This window comes from Scomber scombrus, chromosome 20 (assembly GCF_963691925.1).
Source record: "Scomber scombrus chromosome 20, fScoSco1.1, whole genome shotgun sequence".
Taxonomy (NCBI): Eukaryota; Metazoa; Chordata; class Actinopteri; order Scombriformes; family Scombridae; genus Scomber; species Scomber scombrus.
This window is the reverse complement of record NC_084989.1, coordinates 6,429,801-6,453,723: the sequence shown is the minus strand read 5'-3', so window position 1 is coordinate 6,453,723 and position 23,923 is coordinate 6,429,801. Positions and strand designations below refer to the sequence as shown.

Below are 23,923 nucleotides of genomic sequence, written 5' to 3'. Positions count from 1 at the left end.
CAAATCTCAATAATCCCTACAAGTATGTTCATAAAAATCAGATAAGGAGGCCAAAGCTCCGCCGGTGACAGTTATTGCAAATAAAGCATGGTGGAAAAGCATGGTTGGTAATTGCCTCCTCTGTCACACACTCTGGATGGGTGAGTGAGTATGTGTGTGTGTGTGTGTGTATGTGTGTGTGTGTGTGTGTGTGTGTGTGTGTGTGTGTGTGTGTGTGTGTGTGTGTGTGTGTGTGTGTGTGTGTGTGTGTGTGTGCATATATACTACACACTATAGTGCTAGGACACACATACACACACACACATATAAGGATAATCAGTTAGGTGCTGTCATTCATGTAATTCCCTCAATGACAATGCGATGATGTTTTAAATTGTAGCGTGAGTGACATGCCAGAAAACTGCAGGCGTCTGTTAAAGAAGTATAGCCTTACACACACACACACACACACACACACACACACACACACACACACACACACACACACACACACACACACACACACACACACACACACACACACACACACACACACACACACTGGCAGGAGATCCAGCTGTATAGATTAAAAATAGAAAGGAGCTGGGTTTTTTTCTTTTTCGTCTAGTTGACATTTGCCTGCTGATGTTTAATGTCAACGTCGAAAATCCCTCCACATCTCCCTTTGTTTAGATGTGTTATTGTATGCCAGGCGTACTCCAGGGGCCCCCAAGGATTTAATTTATCCACCCAGCATGTTTGTGTTGCGTCTTTAATTACCTTACGGAGTGTATTTTGACATGCTTTTAGTAGCAATAGCAGTAGCTCTCGATAGCTCCCAATAAATACGTACTCGCTGAGAAGAGGTTAAATGGCAAGAGAGCAGAGTGGGGCGTTGCCTCGTCATTTCCTTTGTCTTTGTGGTGAGCTAGCTGTCTTCTCCAAAGATATCAATAGACATTTTTTAGACAGATACAGAATGTTCTACCAGAGAAATAGTGCAGCTGTAACCTTTACCAAACTCTGGACTCATCACTAACAAGCCTGCCTCCTCTCTTAAACGTACACATACATAATAATACAGTATTTTACAACATTCCTAGTCGAGACACGTGTTTGTGTTTGGTCGGATAAATCCTGTAACCTTCAGCTTATACATGTTCATTGAAAGCAGAAGGGGAGAGACAAGCGGAGACATACAGCGTGCTCAACTCAAACCTTGAAAACGCAGCCGGAGGTTCTGATCAATATGTGAACAAAGTCACTTTATGCTGTGCTGTTCTTCCTCATGACAGCTCTGGGAGTTTGAATCAGTGAGTTCTAGGCAGGATTACAACAGACTAAAAAGATGAAGTCAGATAAATTGCTGCCCCCTACAGATTTGGAGGTTAATTCATGAAGAGTTGTGTCATCAGAATGGCTGAAACAAAGAGAGAAAAAGATGTACCTCGATTAAAAACCCAGAATACACTAAGGAATTAACAACTTTATAAACGCTCTCTGGACAGGAACTGGGGAATAAAAAATAAAGGTGGAGAGAAAAGAGAAATATGATCTATGAAAATGTATTATGAAATCGTGGTAGCAATCTAAAAGTAATTAGTGTGGAAATAATAGAAGTGGATGGATTGGAATTAGTAGGGGTGATATTCAAAGCAAATTATGTTTGATTAGGCTTTTGCTCCCTCCTCCATCTCTTAGTTTGAGACCAACTATTATTCATGACTTCAGATGCAATCACCTGCCTGGTAACACTGACCAAAGCACTGCAAGTACATTACAAAACAACTCCCTTACACACACACACACACACACACACACACACACACACACACACACACACACACACACACACACACACACACACACACACACACACACACACACACACACACACACACAACCGCACAGAAACAAGAAAGACACATTTAATTGCATTTGAAACACACACATGTACACTGCACTCTTCCCACGCATAGCCAGTGGATGTTATTTATTGTAGGCATTTATCTCCCAGCGTGCAGCGCCGTTTGTGCTTACAGCTGCGAGCAAAACGCTGCGCCTTCAGTTCACATCGGGCAGCTTTTGCAGAGTGGAGATTGTGTTCCTAGCACATTATTTCCCTGTAATCACCAAGCCAAATGTCGTGCTTCACTGTGCAACAAGCAATGGCAACAAGTCAAAAAATGAGGAACTACTCCTGCCTTCTAGAAAAAGATGTCCATCCACACCCTGCTGCCAGAGATGATTATTCACCTGCCACCCAGAGCAGACACAGTAAAACAAAGGCAGAAAAAATATAATCTGCGACTACTGGTTTATTATTACATAAACAATGAGTTGGGGAGAAATGTAATGCAGGCCTGCCATGTCCCAACTGATGACAAATCATTTTAATTCATTCGAAACCCCTCGCTACGGTATAAGTGAATTAGTCTGTTGGTATCGCTGCTGTGTCAGCATGCTGTGATCTCAACTCCTTGTCTCACACACACCAACACACATACACACACACACACACACAGTATAAATACTCAGTCATGCCCTAAACATATCTTTAACACGACCAATGCTAAACCACTCTATGTAAAAACCTGATACACAATATTGGCTTGATTAGTCACTTAAGCTCCATATGCTCAAGTGCCACAATAAAGTTGTTCATGCTTGCCCTTACATCATTCCATGACCTACATGAGCAGTATTTTTTTTTTCTGCTTCCAATAGGACTATGGAGTGGGGGGGGAACAAATGGGTTTGCAGAGCCTCCGTTGTAACACTGTGGACCACATAAGAGCAATTAAACAGTACATTAAAATCCCCTTTTTATGATCATATCACACTTGTCACTGATCCATTAGTAGCTATATCTGCCAAGCAATGAGAATCTTAATTGCACAATTAATTCTGGCCTCTGATTGATGTGACAGCCAAATTTATGGCTTGTGCGAATGCTGGGGACGCGCTAGACAAATGCGTGACAGTATTGCTGACAATTATAGCAGACTAATGGCCTGTTCATAAGTGCCAACCCTGGTGGCCTGGTTTAAAATCCTCCCTGATATGTGTTTTTTTTTGTTAAACCAATGGACTGTAATCGAGGCATTCAGCTCTTCTTCATGTTAAGATTGTCTTAGCTAAAATAATGTCCCTAAAATAGTTATATACAGTATCAATATAAATATATCATCCACAGCAGATGATACCTGTTCGTTTTTCTTAATCGTTGATCCTTTGTTGTGGTGCATACAGCACTGCAAGGTTAGCACTCATGACTTGCCCATATTAGAATTGTTGGAGGACAAGAACAGACTTATGAAGCTGTATTGATTTCCTTGCTGCTGAGATCCATTTACCGAGTCGGTAGAGGGAGAAATGAATTGATACAAGGCAAACAAAGCACGAACCCCCTGTCTTTGGAGGCAACTAAATGATACACAGATCTGTTGAGTTAAAGCCAAGTTCACGCTCTCTCGTTTGTTTCATTTACTCCTCAATGTTTCCTTCAGATCTTGTAAAAAGTAGAACGGCTGAGAACAGAGGCTTTGATATGTTAAACTATAATGTCAGATAACGGATGCATCTTTATGGATACATGAGCAGTTTTCTATTGAGATCTTTCCTCCAATTGCCATGTATGTCTTGGCTTACATCTCTTTTCTCTCAATCCACGTCCAAACTCAGTCAGAATCATTAGCCTTTTCATTCTGCAGTATTCAGAGGATTTTAGGTATTACACAGAAACATTAATAAACATTACTATCTTGAAGTTATGCAGTAAAGCCATGCCAAAAAATGACATCTTTGGTGTTAATATAATTAGATGTCTCCTAGAGTAATGCTTATTCACCTCACTGTAGGGATGATGTAATTTCTTGCAACTTTTTGCTAATAAAATGCTGAGGACAGAATCCTTCGTGTCCGTCTTCTAAGCGGTATATTTATATTACAGCAGGTTACTGAGCCAGAGATTTTACCTTAGGAAAAACTTGGCAGAGAACTCGAGGACATGAGTCATTTCTCAATGGTGGAGCTGATAATTCAAGGTGCTGTAACCTTCTTGCCTGTATTCACACTTCTTCAATAATGAATTCTCCAATGCACTCCATGATATAACTTAAAAAAATACACACCAGCAGTTTGAACATAATTGGTTGTAATCAGCAAATTGCTCCACCATTATGAATGTTTAGAAATAGCTGACCCCTTACTCTGGAAATGTGTTCTAGTTGGAACTCAGGTGAAGTCAAATTACAGGAATTGCTCTATAGGCTTTTGGAAGGAGCAGTGTAGACTGGTTTGGCAACCTGCAATCAGTCAGAGCATCTATGACTTTACAGGGCTCTTTAGAACAGTTTGGCAGCAGCGGATGCATCTTAGAGGTCACTCTCTCTTCCACTTTATGCCTAAAAATGTCTCTGAAATGACAGGGCATGGTGATCTAGTAGGTAAGAGCTCCAATATGTTACCATGGCACCAAAAACCTCTTCTCCCTCTCCAAAAAGCATCTTCCATGTGGGGACACTTAATCCAAATTGTCTGCTAAAACTTTCATACAATTCATACTTTGCTCTCACTCCTTGACATTTAGCTGGAAATCCTCTCATTGCACCTTCCTCCTTCTGTTCTCTTCTCCTTTATCCGCTTGCTTGTCTTGTTTTCTTGTTTTTCACTTCAGCCTTCTATTTCAAGAGTGCTGCTGAGTTCTTCCTGCATTATTAATTTGGCTCCTATAGAAAGGTTTTGTGATCAAAGTGCAAGAGTTCAGAAACATGCTCTGTCATAATTAAAGCTAATGCTGCCAAGCGCGGTTGAAGACAATGCCAGCCTGGTTAACGATTTCCGAGCGCGTCTCGTCGATGCCACCTGTTTTCATTTAGCACTTTTCAGCAGCTGTTCCCATAATTATGCTTGCTGTCAGTGCAGAGAACGGGAGGGTGCTCCGCAGCATTGTGCTATGCCGATAAACAAGGTAGTTAAAGGCCACTTATGGCGACACGGTTACTCTCCCGAAGGGGATTCAGCGTCTGTTTCCAGAACACATAATGGGTGGAAGTGTGTATGTGCAGTTGGACATAGCAAATCGCTTTTTATCCACCATTAGCTTGAAATGAGAGGCATCTGCTTCATGATGTGCGTCTATACTTTGGTTTCACTGAAACGCCTTTGCAAACATTCCCAGTTGCCAAGTAGACTTAGAAACTCAACTTTTATTTTTTTAAATCTTTGATTAGATGTAATCACTTCCTGAACCGCCTATAGGAACATCTAGTGTCAAGTCAGCTCTACTTATGAGTCTGTTTTTAGTTGCTCACAGTGAGATCCAACCTTCATTGATTGCCAGTAGCCATGATGCATTTGCAGCGATGTAGATAGATTTGGCCTCTGATGCCCTCATAGGAACCAGACTTTGTTCTGCTAATGAGCCAAATGAGCTTTCTCATTAGAAAATCCCTAAAGGGTAACATTCCCAGTTTGTCAGTGCTGAGTCAAAAAAAGCCCAGTGAAGAACATGTTATGTTAGTTGACAAACCTGCCACTGCCAGCTGTGCACTTCATGCCCTTCAGTGTTGTGTAACAGCTCGCCTCCCAACCCTTCACTGTACCTGAAAAAGGCTGGATTTGTTTGTTAGGCTTAGCAGTATTTAATATTCGTGCCCTTTGTCACAAAATGTTGTGAGGAGAAACACCGCCAAAAGAAACTTGTGTTACAATACTTATCACACGTGCGCCACTTTTGCAATTACACCCATGGCTGATTTCTTTTAGCCCTGTTAAATTCATTTCCAATGACCTTTATGTTGCCAAATTGGGCCAAGTGTGCAAAGAAGTTTCCAACAGTGTTAATTGTTTTAGGCAGTGATGTGCGGAGAACTCAGACTTATGTGTGAATAGAAGTAATTGTGATTCATTTGCACTCTCTATTTCCCTCTCCCTCTCTTTTCCCTCTTGCATCTCACTCTTGCTCTTTCTCTGTTTCTCTGACACACACTCGCACCTGTACAGCACATATTCCTCGTTAGCATGTGATGAGTTAAGCGAGGTAGAAACAAAAAATTTAAAAATGGCTATTAAGCAGGTAGGCTTCTTTTGCTAGAGTGATGAACAATGCTTTCTTCTCTCGGCCCATCTGTGTTCACCTGGTTCTGTCTCTGCTCACATGCCACTTCCATCGCCCTCCCCTGCCAGGACAATAGACCATAATGAATGGGCGCTTCCCCCTCACGGTGTTAATTAATAAAGGACTTAATCGTATAATGGGCTGTGACGGCTTGGTGGAACTGGATAGAGCAAAACGAAGAAGACAGAGGCTTCTTTGAGTAGCTATAGCCACTTGAGCTAGTGGGAAAATGATAATGATATTACAGCCACTCCACTTAAAATTGGTTTAATGTTAAGTTTGACCTTGATGATCAGAGCCTGAACACAACACTGAATCTTGGAAGCACTTGGGTGACTTGAGTCATGTAGGGAACTACATACTGTAATATGATTGTAATTTGGGCATCTACACTTTGGTTATTTGCAAAAACAATAGTTTATTGTTAATTGTTGGCTTTGTTGCAGTGTGAGGGCACTTAAAGACACAATTTAACAGTGCAAACATGTAGACATGCATTTTAATGGTCTGCACAAGTATATGAACAGCAAATTACGCAATAACTGGGGAATTAAAAAACTATATCTATAACAGGGCAGATTAGGTCAGAATTCACTTTGCTGCTGGCTTTATGTCACATGTTGACATGCAACTCCAGTGACCATGTGCTTGATTTTAATTTCTAGACGCTTAGTAGTTGATTCCTGAGGATCATGTGCAAATGAACATCTATATAAAAGTGAAAGTGCTTGTGGAATCTAGGATAAAACTTTATTTCCTCCTGACTGGGGGTGTAACAGTACACAAAATTCACAGCTCAGTAGGAACCTTGGTTTTGGGGTCACAGTTCGGTCTGATATCTTTTCACAAAAAAAATGAAAGGTAGACAATAACAGTCTGGTCTTGTGTTTTGAAAAATGTAAAGATCTCACTCGTTGTTGGCCGTAGCTATTACTGGAACAGTTTAGTTGCTGTGGTGGAAAAGGAAAACAAAATAAACCTTTCTGTTTATTCTTAGTTTCTTCTTCTTAGACAAGACACCTGTTGACAGCTTTTTTAATGGTGATTTATGGTCTAACTGTATATAAAGTAGTGTAAACTAGCTCCACCTCCAGCAGCTACAATAGTAACACGTTGCTCACACACTGATGTTTCAGTATTAATAATCTAATGATGTCATATATAATAATTTTTTAGTCAGTGGGACCAAGCCAGCACTGTACTTTCATAAATTCTAACTACATTTTTCTTACTCAGATCTGGTTCTTTGGACATACTGTCTAACCACATGTGTTTATCATTGTTCTGAAAGCAGAGTGAAAAGCCAACAGTCACAGAGAGGGAAAGGGGACTGAAGATGCAGCACTATTTCATTACGGAGATAATGGAGCATATTTTAATAATAGTGTTGCACTCAGTCACTGTTATCAGTCTCTCATTTGTCATTCTGACAGAAGCAACACACACAGGGTAACCAGGGTAACTTTGGCTAAGCTGACTAGCATTGATCCATGCTACAGCTTGCTGCCAAAACTTTCCGGGTGGAACTTGTGCTCTTGTATAGTGGTAGTAGTCGCTGTTGTAGTTGTAAGTATTGTTCTGCATGCCAGAGTAAGTGGATAATTGAACTATTTTGACAGTAATTGTTCGGGTCGTAGAGTGTGGGATGAATACACGTACTGTTACACCCTTACTCCTGACTGTATACATGAAAGCATAATTGTCTCAGTTGAATTGCTCTGAATGCAGTCCAATTATTGAGCTGGATATATAGAAAGACAACTGCAACCTGAAAAAAACGTCTGCTGCAAAATGTACCTGTCCAAGTTTCATCAAAGTCTGATATAGTTTCTTCCCTGGCTTTAGCACCAGGTATAAGTGAAGGTGTTGGAGACATTCAGACATCATTAGTGAGTGTCACTTTCACTGGAGAGAATCTTCCTCTCACTGTTAACGAGGCAATTCTGTTTTGTCGGTCCATGTTAATTTAAGGAAGTAACTGTACCTGAGAAAAGAATCAGATTTCAGCAAATGTGACCTTAAGATATAGCAGGTACCAGTTTGACACTTAAACTGACAGCACAGACATATTTTACATATTTCCTGGTGAAATCATGAAGATGATTTCAGCATGCAGCTTTTTACATAAGTTCATCTATTGTAAGTACTTTTGTGAACTCTGTCCCAGGTGCATATATGGGGCTGAGCTCAGAACAATGAAAAAAAACTTCCTTTTTTCTCTCTCTCTCCCGTTCAGAGGTAGTTGAATCCGCCTCTGCCTGAGCTGAATCGGTGCAACGAGGCCTGTCAAGCAGCCTGACAAACTCATTCTTGGCTAGCGGCACTTGTTCCTGTCTGATGAAAATGTTACACTGCTCTCTCATTCTCTGCCTCGGCCCGCTATTCCCGGAACACATCTCTGAGTGGGTGGTTATTCTGTCATCATTTTTGGAAGAGAGCGCGCGCACACACACAAACACACACACACACACACACACACACACACACACACACACATGCACTCGCACACACTCAGAATGGGTTCATCCACAGTAATTTTTTCATCCAATGTATTACTATCTTCAACTGCTGGGCTAAAAGCCTCTCCAGGGACATAACTCATAGCCGTTATTTATTTATTTTATTTTGATTTAAAAAACAACAACAACAAAAACGAAACAGCTTCATTAAAGATAGAGACTGACCCTGCCAATGACGCACAAGGCTATTCATCCACAAGTTTCCTTTTCAGAGTGGAAATTGCATGTTTGCGCTGCGTTGCTATGGGCGTACATTGGTAACCAACTGATGGCAGCACAGTGATTTAAGTTAAGATTGTTTCAATAAAACAGGTGTCAACGCCTATAGAATGTCTGACATGATGTCTTTACAAGCTCCAAACAAGAATGGGAAGTTAAACATTGTCAATGTATTATATTTACCGCCACCACGGGGAGCCAATTGATTTTCAATGGTCCGCTATCCGCTTCGTTCAGCTGTCTTGAGGGCGAGCGAAAGGGGTCATTTCCCGACAAGAGCCGGTGATTTCTGTAATAGAACTCGGGAGGTGTTGAAATGCAACGCCGCTAAATGGATTCCAGTTGTCTAAATTTACTAAGGGTCCAGTTGTGAACAAAGCCCAGTTGGCAAAGTTGTACAGACAGGTGTACTGCCATTTTGAAAAACGGAGAAGAAAAAGCAAAGTGAAAAGAAAGAGAAGGGGGCAGATAGGAGGGCCGTCTTGAGAATAGGGGCTCAGTCAGAGGGTGTTGAAAAGAGCCTCCACCTGAATGCACCGCTGCATCCTAATAACTCCTCAGCCTCTGTTAAAAAAAAAAAAAAAAATCACCTTATGCTCTATCTTTCCCCTCTTCCCTGTGCTTCACTCTTTATCCAAGCAGCTGTTAAGAGCTGTGTGTATGAATGTATGTATGTGTGTGTATTGATGTGAGTCTATTTAAAGAGGTCTTGCAGTGGGTTTCTGGGGTTGATTGCTCTCCCTGCCAGTATTGTTCATGTGGATTTGGCTGCCATGGCAATAACTACACACATACAGTACAATCTGGCCAATCACAGTATTACAGCAGCACTCTCAGGCTTCCTGCGGAGCGAGCTCGTTATCGGACAGTCGTCGGCTCTTATCTCCTGACAATAAACGTGGGCGTGCGTGAACAGGAAACACACTCAGTCCCTCAACAAGTGTTGCTGAGGCAGCTAAAGCAAGGCATCTAAACCCCAAGAGCTGCAATGGGTATTAGTGTTAGGACCATATTGATGTATATATGTGTCATGTCTTATTTCTCTTGATTATCAAGAAAGAACAGCTGTGGATTGACATCAGAGTAACTGGTTTCAGCACATACACTCAGCTACAGTATCTTGGCATTCAGGTACAGGTAGGCACTAAACCACAAAATGGAAATTATTTTAAACCATTGTTAAATCTTTACCAGGTTTTGTTGCAGTGAACACAAGAAAGAAATTGGCAACTTTTTGATGCCTTTTGTGTTTTCTTTACACCATTAGATTTCCCTCACACCTTTTCTGCCCTTCTGTTTGGCAAAAAAACAAGAAGTAAAATACACAAATGCTATATCTTTTGGTATTTTTTTCCCCCACAGATGCTCTTTGTTAGACACCAGTGGAAATTGTTAGAAAAGAGACCGGGGTGGTTGTTTGATGGACCATTTTCCAGCTGAATTGATCGTGCTGGGTGTTAGACACTCAATAGTACTCTCTCACATCTCTCTGGCAGCTGAAATGAACCTTTTTTGTGTGTGTGTGTGTGTGTGTGTGTACTATGCATGAGGTTCTACAGAAGCAGCCATGCAACAAAACACTTCTCCGGTAATTTTCTACAAAGGGCCCCTCTGGTTTCGCACAGGGAAGGAGTGTCCAGTTCTCCTAACGTGTCACAAATTATCCTTCAGAGGGATGTTGCTCAAAGGAAGCCACTTTTTTTCTTTTTTATTTGAGCATCAAATTGCTACCTGACGTTTTCAAAAAAAGTTCTCCTCTGTCCGAACCGTTCCCACGCCGAGCCCACGCCGGCGGAAAAGAATTTGCGGCGCTCGGCTAGACAGTACGGCCAATTGACGATGACAGCACCGAGATGTGTGACATGCTTTCCATCCATTCGCTTTCTTCTCCCGCTCCCTTCATCTTACCCCTCTTTATCTTGTCTCCCGCCTGTTTTCCATTTTCTTGTCATTCATGCCTCTTCTTCTTTTAGTTTTTTTCTCTGCTGTTCTGTTATCTTTTTTTTATTGTTATTGTTTTTGTCTTTGTTTTTCAGTCTTTTCACCAAAGTTAGAGGCAGCACATACAGTATTTATTTTACAATAATGACCCTGTAGAACAAGCTCAACAAGAGTTTGCAAACTTTTATTAGTAAATTGGGTGATTAATATTTAGAAGAGTCAGATCTGTGTAGCTTTTATCTAATAAATGTTCTCTGGCTTACTACTAGTGCCAGAGCAGTAAGTGCTTGAGACAGTTATATAATAAAAAGATATAACATGCCATTTATTTATTACTCACAGCAACAAGAAGAAGATGACATGGTGTTAACCCCTGATGGTACCAGAGAGTTCATGACCTTTGAGATCCCGCTGAATGAGTCAGGCTCTGCTGGCCTGGGGGTCAGCGTCAAGGGTAATAGGGACAAGGAGAGCCACGCAGACTTGGGCATCTTTGTCAAATCCATCATCAACGGAGGTGCTGCTAGCAAGGCAAGTACCCCCCCCCCCCCCACACACACACACACACACACACACACACACACACCCCTTAACCATTACATTTATTCATTTAGGTGAATTTCTTTTCTAATTCAATTATCTACAGGTTATACAAAGATGCTGCAAAGCTGCTGCTCCACTGAAATATTGGATTCACTCATTGTCATGGTGATTTTGAAGTGGTCACATGATGTTAATGCTATTTAAAGAGGCATGACTACCATTCTGCAATATTTTTCCTCAGGGCAACAATGTTCTCTAATATTTTATTATCCCCCTTGTTAAAAAAACTGTGTTGAATTGAAGTGATTTTGTACAACCCAGAGAATTACAGAGCCATTAATTCATTAGTCTGAATAGGAAAACAAGATTATGAGCTTTCCCAGTATTTATTGGGATTTTCTGGAAGCAAGGGTACATGTGATCTCAGAAATCTGTGTCCTCTACGTTGCCTCAGGAGCAGCTACAAAAACGGAACAATGATTTTTTAAGTATTTATGAGCTAGTTCTAACTTTCCCATGATGTTGTTTGTCTGCAGGACGGACGTCTGCATGTTAATGACCAACTCATCGCTATCAACGGGGAGTCGTTGCTAGGGAAGACCAACCAGGAATCCATGGAAACGCTGCGCAAATCCATGTCGGTAGAGGGCAACAAGCGAGGGATGATCCAGCTCATCGTGGCCCGACGGGTGACCAAACACGATGAGGTAACCCAACAATGATGTGCCAGGAATTAATTGGCATCATGAGGAGTCAGATTTAATTTGTCTGCATTTATTAACTTTTTATAATCAGATTGATTATTAGTATTCTAATCATGAGTTTACACGACTCTAACGTGGACGGTGCATTTTATTTCTTTTATATACACCAACATATAGTATATAGCACATACTCTACACATACACACTCAACACATGCTGTAATTCTCAACCTTTATATTCAAATATGTGGAAAATATTGAATGAAGAAGGCGGATGCAGCATCTTTTCCACTGCATTGAATGATAAGCGGCTTTCTTCTACCTCGCCACTGTCCCCTAATCTATCCCCATAGGTTTTTTTTGGGGGGAACTTTGAGATAGCTAGAGGAGGACCTTTATGAAGCGACCACGCCACCATGCAAATCTTCAAACAGTCCCATTTCCTGTGCGAGATAGGTGATACCGTCTCACATTTCCCTCCATCCTCTGTGCGATTTTCTTTGCCCACGGTGGGCCTTGATATGATATCTAAGAAGCACTTCACTGAGTTATGATTGACAGGCCTGCAGAATAACACTGTAGGATAGGCAGATAAAGGGAATATGTATTGCAGCCAGGTAGATATTTGTCATGAGCGAACAGTCAAGAATATTGGAAAGGGAGGAGATTTCAACTTCATGAAATGTGCATTCTAATACCGAATTAATACCAGTCTATCTTTTTTTATACATATATAAAAGTCATATATTTTATATGCAGAGGTAAAATAGAGGATGAATGCAAACATGATTTAGCTGAATGTGGAATACTAAGCACAGTGCGACTGTATTTCACCGGATTCATGTGTGAACACTCTAAAGCGCACACACATTCGCACACATTCACTCACCCTGCAGCCAGAGGTTGTAGATCAGGTTTGATTAGTGTTGCTATGACTCTAATTGGAGCCTGTGTCCCGTGGCTGTGTGTCAGTTTGGAGTACCACGCTGAGCCCCAGCCCCCCCCCCCCCCCCCCCCCCCCCCTCTGCCCTTCATCCTCGCTGCTAGCCCTCATCCTTGGAGCACTCTCTCTCGCTTTCTCTCTCGCTCTCCTCACCACACGTCATCCCCCTCGACGCCCTGTGTGTATGCTTGTTTTTCACCGTGTTATAATGTTAATTTTCACCTCCTTTCCCCCCCAACTTGTGGTGCTCCATACTTAAACAGGTAGAACATGGCACACACACACATATACAAACACACACACACACACACACACACACACACACACACACACACACACACACACACACACACACACTGCCAGAACCTGGAAATGAATTCTCACAGGTATCACTCATAATTTGCCATGCGGTACATTATGGCATTGTAGCACGTGATCACCATTAAAGCTGCAGTTGGTAAGTCTTATAAAAGTAACTTTTTGTCATATTTGCTAAGACTGTCACTATGTAAAGACAGCATTACAAGAAACTAGTAATCTGTAAAAAACAAAACAAAACAAAAAACAGGCTCATTTAGCCCCACCTACTGCTCCTACTGCAAATTGGCAAATTGGCAGAATCCAATGCGACCGGACAAAAAGAACCAATCAGAGCCAGGATGGTGTCTGATGGAGTGTCTGACAGCTGTCAATCACTGCTCACGCACACAGCCCCCTCCCCCTTCCTCCTCAGCTCGGGAGAGCGGCTTCAGGAGCGTAGAAAAAGTAATGGCGCAGCAACAACCATCAGCGAGGACAAAACTACCGATACCTCCGTTACCAACAACAGCATACACGGTCGCGTGCCGTCGCGCGCACGTCAGCCTCCTCTGGGGGAGGGACTTTGGAGGCAGGGCAGGAGTGCAGCAGAGAGGGAGGGGGACGGATCTGAAAGTTGTACTTATTCAAATTTGATGCTAAGTCCTCTCTCTCCTCAAAGTTACCAACTGCAGCTTTAAACACTAACATTAGCACTAACTAACATTATAAGAGTTGACATTTTTGTTTCTAAATGTTTTACTTAGTTTCACCCTTGAACTACATTTACTCTGCAAATGTTATATCTTGTGCCTGTGTTCCTGTTTTAAACAAAAACAATATCTGATTTAATTTGTATACTAGTTGTTTGTTAAAGGAAAGGCTAGAGGGCAAATTGTAGCAAAGTCTCCACAGCTCTAAAAAGCAGAGTAATGTGAAAAGTGGTCATTTTCAGAAACACAAAACGTCCCTTATAACAAGCTCAAAATGTAATAACTACAGCTGTGTTATGCTTCCTGTTTATTTCAATCATCACACACTTGAGCTCTGCTTTTTTTAGTTTTAGTTTTCATTTCATGGCCCTGAACCTTCCCTCCCTCCCAATTTTTCAATTTTCGGCATCATTCAGACAGACAACAACACTGTCTGGAATATAAAAGAAGCAGCAGTGGGAAAAAAAAGACAGTTTTACAAATAAGATGAATAGGGCTCAACTTTTGCCACAATGAAAAAGAGACAAATCAACACATCCACATTCATCTCCCTGTTACCTTGTAATGTGGATGCTTTATTTCTATGTATTCCTCACAATCATCACCATAAGAAGTGCATTAATTGGCACCATGAGAAGTAATATTTTTCCAGGCCCTTTGCATTTTTCATCTTATACACCTTTTCTCTCTTCCTCCTGCTTTCCTTTATCCCGCCTCCCCCCTTCTCCTTCTTTCCTCTCCCTCCCTCTACCCCCCCTCCATCCCCTCCTCCACACGAGAGGACACATGTCCCTCCTGGGAAAGCTCAGCCCCAAGGTTCAGTGAGTTCTATCACTTTGGTCCAGTCACTCTTCTGTCCTCTTTAATCCCTCACCAGCAGGCAGACAGGTAGACAGACTGACACTGAGCAGACAGTTAGGCTTCGAGACACATCTTCAGAAAGAACTGAAATATATTTTTTATTATCATTTTGTCGGTGGAAGGATGAAGGATGACGTTACAGTAAAGTTTATTACATTTTTTTCCATTCAGAGAAGCGATTCAGGGAGAAATGTTGATAAATTTGTATACGATTTGACACTTATTTCAACATCAGTTGCTATGAGACAGCATATTGATGATGATGCAGAGAATGATGTAAAGAGAACGTGTGAAATAAAAGGTGTTGTTACAGTTCATTTTAGATTGCATCCATTAAAGTCCAATTACAGACAATCACGCATTGCTTTGTGATCATACTTTGCAGTGTTTTCTGAAAAATGGTGTGAATAGGTGCTATAAAGTCACTACAGGGAACTTTAATACAGTCGGAGTGGAGAGAGGAGAAGATTTTAACTAAGAATGAAGGTACTTAACATTTAAATGTGTTTTTTTTTTTAGCTGCGAATTCAATTATGTGACTGCACTGTGATGAAATGCATCAATTCAGGTGTTGATATTGACACTGACACCGAATTTATAAAAACTGACATTTCAATGGGTTGAAAATGGATTAACCTGTCATCTGCCGTTTAAAATCAGCCCTGAAAAGGTGGTGCCAATGCTGAAGTAGAGTCCACTGTTTGGGAGTGTCTTTCTATGGGAGGAAACCACAGAAAACAACAGTAATCCTCTTTGCTGTCGCTCTTTAACTCTCTGGCTGTCAGTTCCTGCACTTATCAGCTGGTAAAATCTTTGTTTTCTGGTGTAACCGGAGCTCCACGTTAATGAACCTGTCCACAACTTTGCAACTCTGCAGATGGTGGTCAGTGCTGCTGTTAGCTCCTGAAGCTAAAGCTGTCTTCATGTTAAAAAATAAACCAAAAATGACTTGTGGCTGGTTTAAATGTCGTCACACTGTTTGTCTCTTTTCTGGCCGGGGGGATGTCACCGAACCACTCCTACCTTCCTGCCTCACACATCCACACCCCATTCCACCTCCTCAGCCCCTTGCCCACATTTTAGTCTTTAAAAAAAATCATTCATTTGGCACATTTAGGCTCAGACCTCGAGGTGAAGCTACTCTTTAAGGTCAATTGCAAAACCTCAAATAAGTAAAGCACAAGTTAAATGTCGACACAGGCTCCCGGCAGCTACAACCTCCGCCACCCCTTTTCTCCCCCCCTTTTCTCTGCTGTGTCGGCCAGGCAGATATGTGAGGAGCCCCGCGCCAGTTTGCCACTGTCACCCAGCCGAATGGGAGTGAGCACTGGAGGCCACCATTGAAATGAATCAGATCCATCACTGTCTGCAGGGGGGAGAATAGCCGAGCAGCACGGCCTAATGCATCAGAGGGGTGGGGTGGGGGGGGACTTTGATGGGTGCAGCGTATCCAGGCCACCCCACTCCATGAAAATTACATTGATTTCATCATCACTTGGTCCTGTGGGGTAAAGTAGGATCATCTATGTTAGAAAAGAAGCAGTGTAATATTTCTTGGTAGTTTAAGCTTGTGTGGTTTGGTGGATGTTTGCAAAAATCAAAACCACACACTAAGCTAGCCTGTAACACATGGATACAAACATAAAACACTTCAGTGGGGTTATAAAATGCACCATGTGACGCTCACTGTGTGTCACGACTGTGTGGCCTCCTCATGTACACACACACACACACACACACACACACACACACACAAACACACACACAAACACATTACCTAAAAATACAGACCTCCATTTATTGCCCAAGGTCTCCCAGAAGCCTATTTGTTTTCAGACTTCTGCTAAATCCATCCAGATAGATCCTCTCAGTGGCCAAAGACAAGTGTTTCAATAGGCCGGTTCATCCTGGTGATGGCCCATGATTAAGCCTATGTCTAAGGTGGAGTACCTGCTCTATTTTAGCTGCCATTAAAGCAGTGACGATGAGTGGCCTTTGCCTTGGGTTTAAAATGAGATTTTTTTTTTTGCCTTGGAATACAGAGAGAGAACAAAAACCTCTTCAACATGATTAAGGATGTATTCAAGTCTAACAAAGCAGTGCGCCACACTATTTGGGAGCTATTTTAGTATAGCACAAGGCCAGGAGGTCTTCATGAGCTTGATTCAAAAGTGTGGACCTTTACTGCCCTTGTCAATTCTTCAAAATGCGCGTTTCAAATTGAAGAAGACTGTCAGTCCAAGGTTTGAAGTGAGTCCAAAAAGCAGTCAAAAGAAACTAGATTGAAGTTAGAAAACATGATAAAGTTATAGATGAATTTGCCAAATGTCCTCTGCTGCTTTTGACTTAGTGCTTTTAGAGAGCAATCTTAATGTAATACATTACAATGCATGTGATGTGTAATCAGAATGCATTTGTAGTGTGCAGACAGAAGACAAAGGTAGGTAGAAAAAGTGTGTTTCATAACATTTTAAATATGCTCCACCAGTGGGGAGTACCCACACACACACATAAGCGTAGATATCCACATACACACACACACACACACACACACACACACACACACACACACACACACACACACACACACACACACACATACACACACACACACACACACACACACACACACACACACTCAGTACCCCCACAGTCTGTACCAGAACAATTAATTTACCCTCTGTTCTGGCTCCACAGATAGCCTCTGTTTGAAAAAGTATCATTCTGCCCCAGATAGTCAAGCGATATGATTGGTCACTGCCAATTTGTTTGAAGCATTGTAATTGCATCGCTGCTTCAGAGACTGCATAATTTCTCTCTCTCTCTGTATCGGAGTTCTATTAATATATCGTCACATGTGTTTAAGCAATTAAATTTATGAAAAAGTCATTTCAATTCCATTTCCTTTCTTTCTTTTCTTCTGGTCACACTTCCTGAATGTTTTCAATCTTTCATGTTGTTGTTTTTTTAGCACAGGGGTCTGATCCTCAAAATCACAAAACCCCAAAGTCCCTGTGACTGAATCAAATGCACATCTGTTACAGCCTGTTTGCTCATTCAAAGTCGGTATTAGATTTATTTTTCCACTTTCTGCCCTTCTGCTATTATTACCTTTCAAAAAATGTACATGCATTGATTCAATAATGCCGACGTTTCTTTGGGTAAAGCTTGAGGTATGGAGACATAATCCTGTATGTGTGTTCCTGAAGGCGAGGCTGTTGTTGTTGTTGTTGCTTATACACTTATGTTACATCGGATGGAGGAACTTGCCATAGCTGTTTTTTTCACCGGCTTGAAAGTAATGTGCTTGGAAATGGGAAATGTTGAACAAAAGTGTGGCACAAATGTTAAATATTGTAGTGAAGTGGTTGATAGACTAAAGAATTAATCAGTACATTTGTCGCAATGACATATACAGTAGACCTAATTAATTAGCATTTTATTTGAATGTGAGCTCTTTAGCCTCTATGATCAGCTGTCCTCATCTCTACTGTGGTTAAAAATGACAAAATGGCCATTATACGGATAGAATAAAGCTGGCAGCTTATCCGTGTATATTATCAGAACTCATTTAAATACAAAGAGGATTATTAAAAAAAAACAGTGGCAAATGTTTTTGTAGATTGAAGATTATGTTCAGGCAATAAATACGCTGTTTTTTTAATGTCTGAGCTTATGAAACAACAACAACCTCTTCCCCTCTATCAGTTATTCTGTTTACAGACTTTCACTCAGCGGTGCATGTCTGTTTCTGTCTGTTGCAACAGCCGCCGTAGTTCATGACATTACTAAGATATTTATCACACCGGCTTCTAAAAGCAGACAGACTGATGACGAGCAGGCTTGCGGCTGGGTTTCATTTCTCCGATTTGAAATTCACATCACATAATGTATGCACGCACACCCGTCTGTACGTTTTGCGATGTTATTTCAGACAAAAATCTCCTGCAGACGTCAACTTTTTTTTCTTCTTGACAGTCTTGTGGTATTTTTTTTTGTCCTTCTCGACAAAACTACGGCAACTTTCCAATGAAGCGCTGCATCAATCGGAGCAACAAAAACATCTTTCCACCATCACAAAACCTTTCTCATCCTCCCTGTCTGTGTTTACCAGGGAACTACTTCTCTCATTTTACACATGCAAGGACTAAGTGGAATTTTACAGCGTACTATTTTTACAGAGTTCTCATGATAATTCATGAGACGGAACTTCTGCCTAAGGACAGCAGCGCTATCACTTCACTTCCTTCGCCTCACCATCCTCCCCACTTGATTCAATTCATTGAAATAAAGATTTTCTAACTTTCTTTTTCTTATTCGTATTCTTTTTTTTTTCTTCTTTTTGCTTGTCTCAGCAGAGCTCTGTCAAGACCGCCTCAAGACATAAATGTAAAGCTTTTATGTAAATCCTTCCCCTCTCTTTTGACCAAAGACTTTTCAGTCCAGCAACTCCAATCATGTACTTTGTGGGACATGAAACCACTGCAGAATGGTCCAATGCATTGAGTCACCTGAGAGATGTGTTCATACTTTTCTGTCATATTTTCTTCCTTAAACTAGTGACCTATCACTGCATTTAAATAAATGTCAACCAACATCTGCTGTTCCTCCCCAAATGAACCACGCAAACATTGAATCCACTACACAGGGCTTTTGATATACAAGCCAGCTAATTAACGTCAATGCTTAGAAGTGAAGGAATGTGACAGCCTCATAACAGCATGATGCACAAAGATGACAGAGCAGCAGAAAGAGTGAGGCTGACATAATGACATGACTAAATATTACATACAAGACTGGAATCAAAATGACACCATTTACATAAGATACTGTGTCTCAGATCATCAAAAACCAAAGAATGACCTCTTCTTGAAAACAGCCAGCTGTTTATCTGTGGCCTTTGTGGCTTTAATAATGACTAACTAAGGATCAAAGTTTACTTTTTTCTTCTTCTTTTCTTTTCTTTTCTTTTCTTTTCTTTTCTTTTCTTTCCTTTTTTTTTTTTTTTTTTTTTACAGCTACACCATTAGGGAACATGGTCAGGTAATTGACCAGCTCAAACACATTCATTATTAATGAGAAGCAGGATTAAGATCAAAGCAGATGATGCTTTCACTTTAGCACTGTTGCATCATAGGAGTTTGCAGACACAGTAGCTTAGTTAGCTCTGCGAGGAGAGTGGATGCAACAGCTTACTCCGTATATAAAAGAGCATCCGAGTCGTCTCCTCAGCATGCCAATGGCCCTGTTTGTAATCCAGTCCAATAGCGTTGCAGTCAGTGAGGGAACGTTTATGCAAAGAGACAAGGGGGAAGGAAGTGGCTGGCCCTAACAAAAGACGCTCACTCGGATGAGAGAAGGGCTGATCGATAGAGCCAGGAGAGAGCTATCAATCAGGGCCCCGGCCTAGTAAATTATGGTTTTATTAGTATTGAGCTGACCACTGCTGGGAGAGACCTAAAAACATTGAGATGCTGGCCCACACCAGAGGGAAGAGAAAAGGAGGGAAATTTGTGTCGAAGCCACCCACCCCCCCCTCCTCCCCACCTTAATATGGAGTGATTGAAGTCAAGTTAGATCATGACATGTAGGGACTATAGCTCCCCTGTTGTCATAGTAAATAGGAGTGATTCATGGAGAGGGGGATAGAGCGAGGGCACAGAGCAGTGCACTCTGGGAAATGCAGTTTGCAGCGAAGCGGTGACTAAATTGAGGAAAGTAGATCGCAGAGCAGCAGAAATGCAATTCCAGCGCTGCCGGGCCCTCATTCCCAGCCGGCTCTCTGAGGACTAACTCATTTAGGAGCGGCAGGGGAAACTCAATAGGACCAATTGAGAGAATAATATATCGAATCTGGTGGTTGAGTGGGCTGCTTGGGCACAGTGGAGGACTGTGGAGGTGAAGTGTGCGCTTTAGAGTCTGAAAACCCAAGTGTAGTTAAGCAACATACTCACGCGTATGTGAATGCATACACACACACACACAGTCCTTTCCCTTTGCACCATAGTACATTCTATATGTGATTCTATTGCACTGTGTTTGAACTGGGTAATAGCAACAGAGGATTGTCGACTCTAAACGGATTGGCATCGAAACAAGACATCTTATGCATTTTCAGATGGAGAGACAGCAGTAGTTTGGACAGTGAAACCCCATTTACTCTTACATATTGTGCTGCTGTGCCAATTTTCTGTGTTTTGGTGAGGCTGAAGTTTTGCTAAGAACTCCTAAAAGCCCCAGGAGGCCGGTTCGGTAAACACTGGCATTAGATGAGGCTCTAGGCGGATGTGAGCGGCTAATGAAAGTGGGGTATCTGGCCAGCAGAGAGGCAGGTTGTGCCCGGGGCAGGATGCAGGATTGTAATTATGGCATTATCGTGGAGGTTGACTGGATTAGGGCCATGGCAACTGGCTGAGACCAGGATAGAAGGCCAGGAAATGGCCTTGGACTAGACATTATTAGCCTTAGTTGACAGCTTAAGACCAGGCCTGTCAACACACTGCTTCTTCACCCTCACTGAGTCCTCAAGGTCAGGGAAATGTTGATGCACAGGCAAAAAAAACCAGTATGTGCATGAGTCCGCACTTAACCGCTAATGCACACACATTCACACATGAATGCAGACGCGCACGCTCAATAACACCACAGCCACACACAGGCAAATAAAAGCTTTACCTTGAACACACAAACACACAGGCAGGCGCCGCAGTCCAAAGGGAGCTGAGCAACCGCTGATCTTGACTGGGCTCAGTGTAAATCACAGTGCTCTCCCTTCTCCTTCAGTCAACAGGATAATCCACTCTGAAAATGACTAGATTAAGGCAGATTAAACACATGATGGGGTGATGAGACCCAGAGGTAAGAAAGGACTAAAATCTCACCAAAGACACTGAAAGACATAAAGGAGCACATCCACTTTTGGACAAAATAAACCCCTTGATCATCTTAGTTGCTGTTATTTAGGGATTAAATCAGCAGTGGTTTAAACACTGTGATACCACAAACTTCTTTGTCTGTTGAGGATACTGATGCTCACATTAACTAACCACTCATTTCCATTACACCCCTTTTTTTTTTTTTTAAATATCTGCTGGCTCTGTTGCAGCATTTGGCAAAATGCACTCTCAGGGCGCGGGAAGATATTTTTCTAGGAAAAGACCTACATGTTGAATCCCTCCTCTGACACCCAATATCAGCTAACAGCAGAGTGCAGATTTTACATGAAAATATCACAGCTTGTTATTGAACTTCCACCAGTTGGTAAACATTCACAAGTCAGTAAACATTCCCAGTGTGCTGAAGCATTAGCATGCACAGACACCGACTCAATTAATACTGGATACACAAATATGAAGTAGTTTCCAAAGTCTTTTTTAACATAGAAGCCAATGAATACTTTGGAAATAGGCCTGTTTGGATCTCAGAAACAGAGTGACAGTGACATAGATGTCTTTTTCCACATCTATCTGTCTTGACACACACTATACATAGTTTTAATATCAGTTGATTCTCAGCAGCTCGCTCTCTGTTCCACCTCTTACCTTAAATCTTCCATCTTACTTCTTTTTAACTCATGACAAGTCTCCACTAGATGTGAAACAGATTGAATAGTGGAGAGAGTGTTAGAGTGAAGGAGAGAGAAAGCGAGTAAAATAAATTTTCATTTAGACAATTTGAACCTTATTGAGTCTGAATCATCCGGGGACATGCTTTTTATTATAAGGCTGGCAGTGGCCATGGCTCTGATTGTAATTGCGTTGACCCAGCCCTCCATTTCACACACACACACACTTAAACGCACACACACTGCCTCTCTCCCCCGCCTCTCCCCTCGCTCTTATCAACACGCTGTCCCGATAAAGTCCTGCGCTCTCAACCTCATTAAACCTCTCATTTATATTAAACAGCCGATAAGTCCCTCTCGCCTGGTATGCGTCTCCCAGGGTACGCTACTCCCACGGGAAGGTAACTTGGCAGCACCCATACTGCAAAGGGGCCCCAGTTCACACACACACACACACACACACACACACACACACACACACACACACACACACACACAATCTCCCTCTTTCTTGTTATTCATTCAATTTGTTTACCGAAAACTCCCCCACCTCTTCTTCCTTTCTCCTCCTCTTCCTCCTGCTCTCCTACCTTTCTGCTGCTGCTGTTATCTGATTTATTTATTTATTTTTTATTTTTTTTGTACTCCCCTCTTTCTTGGCCAGGAGCCAGCAGAGTGTTATGAGACATCAATATTAGCCAGGGCCTCCTGGTTTAAAGCATGCTTGAGGTACAGGGTTGAACTGTGCAAGACTATCTAGCTGTGAGGGAGCTATCTGTAATAGGTCCTGTTCAGGGAGTTCTTCTCCAGTGCATTCCCTCGGCTGCCCACAGGCTCCTATGAAGCATTGTCGAAATAAGGCCAAGGCCCAAGCTTTATTCTCTAACTGTCTACACGTGGATTTGATTTTTTTTCTCTCTCTCTTTATCCTTGCTGACTCTCACTGTAAAAGCTCCATTGTCTTCATGCTAAAAATACTATTGACTGTTGAAGCCTGGACTCAGTATTTGGGCTTAGTGGTCCCAGACCCAAAGACTAACAGCTCACCATGTCCCCCTGTCAAGACTGACACATGCATCGAGTGTACAGTGGGCTCAATAACCAGCAGCGCGGCACATTGACCGCATGGCAAATGCCACTGGTCCATTTACTAGAGCTCATTGTTAGAGACAGCTGTCTATCGGCCTATGGGAAATCCATGGAGCTTTATCGGGCTCGGACTACTGCAGGAGCCGTCTCACACCGCTGAGCCAGAAAATGCGACGTTAGACGAGATGGACACTGAAGCCCCGGTTACATGTTTCCGGAGTATTGATGGAATCACATTAGGAGCCATGCTACACCTGAAGTTCAGACTACCAATTTGATTTAGGAAAAGAAATCCAGTAGCAGTCCAGTTTTTACCCTTTGTACCATCTGTTTGGTTTGTTTTCAAGTCACAATACATGATTCAAATGTAAAAGCAACAGGTAAAACCAACACCAAATATCAAAACACATGACATATAAGCTTTTAACACA

The 23,923-nt window shown here is 41.9% G+C and overlaps 1 protein-coding gene across 2 annotated transcripts in view; it reads left to right on the top strand.

The window, feature by feature from the left end:
* Nucleotides 1-23,923, top strand: part of LOC134002407 (partitioning defective 3 homolog) — a 348,507-nt gene that overhangs the window by 181,012 nt on the left and 143,572 nt on the right. For both annotated transcript variants that reach the window (XM_062441750.1, XM_062441749.1), the window contains exons 13-14: nt 11,122-11,310; nt 11,859-12,029. In XM_062441750.1, the coding sequence (XP_062297734.1) occupies nt 11,122-11,310; nt 11,859-12,029 (360 nt within the window). The remainder of the gene's footprint in view (nt 1-11,121; nt 11,311-11,858; nt 12,030-23,923) is intronic.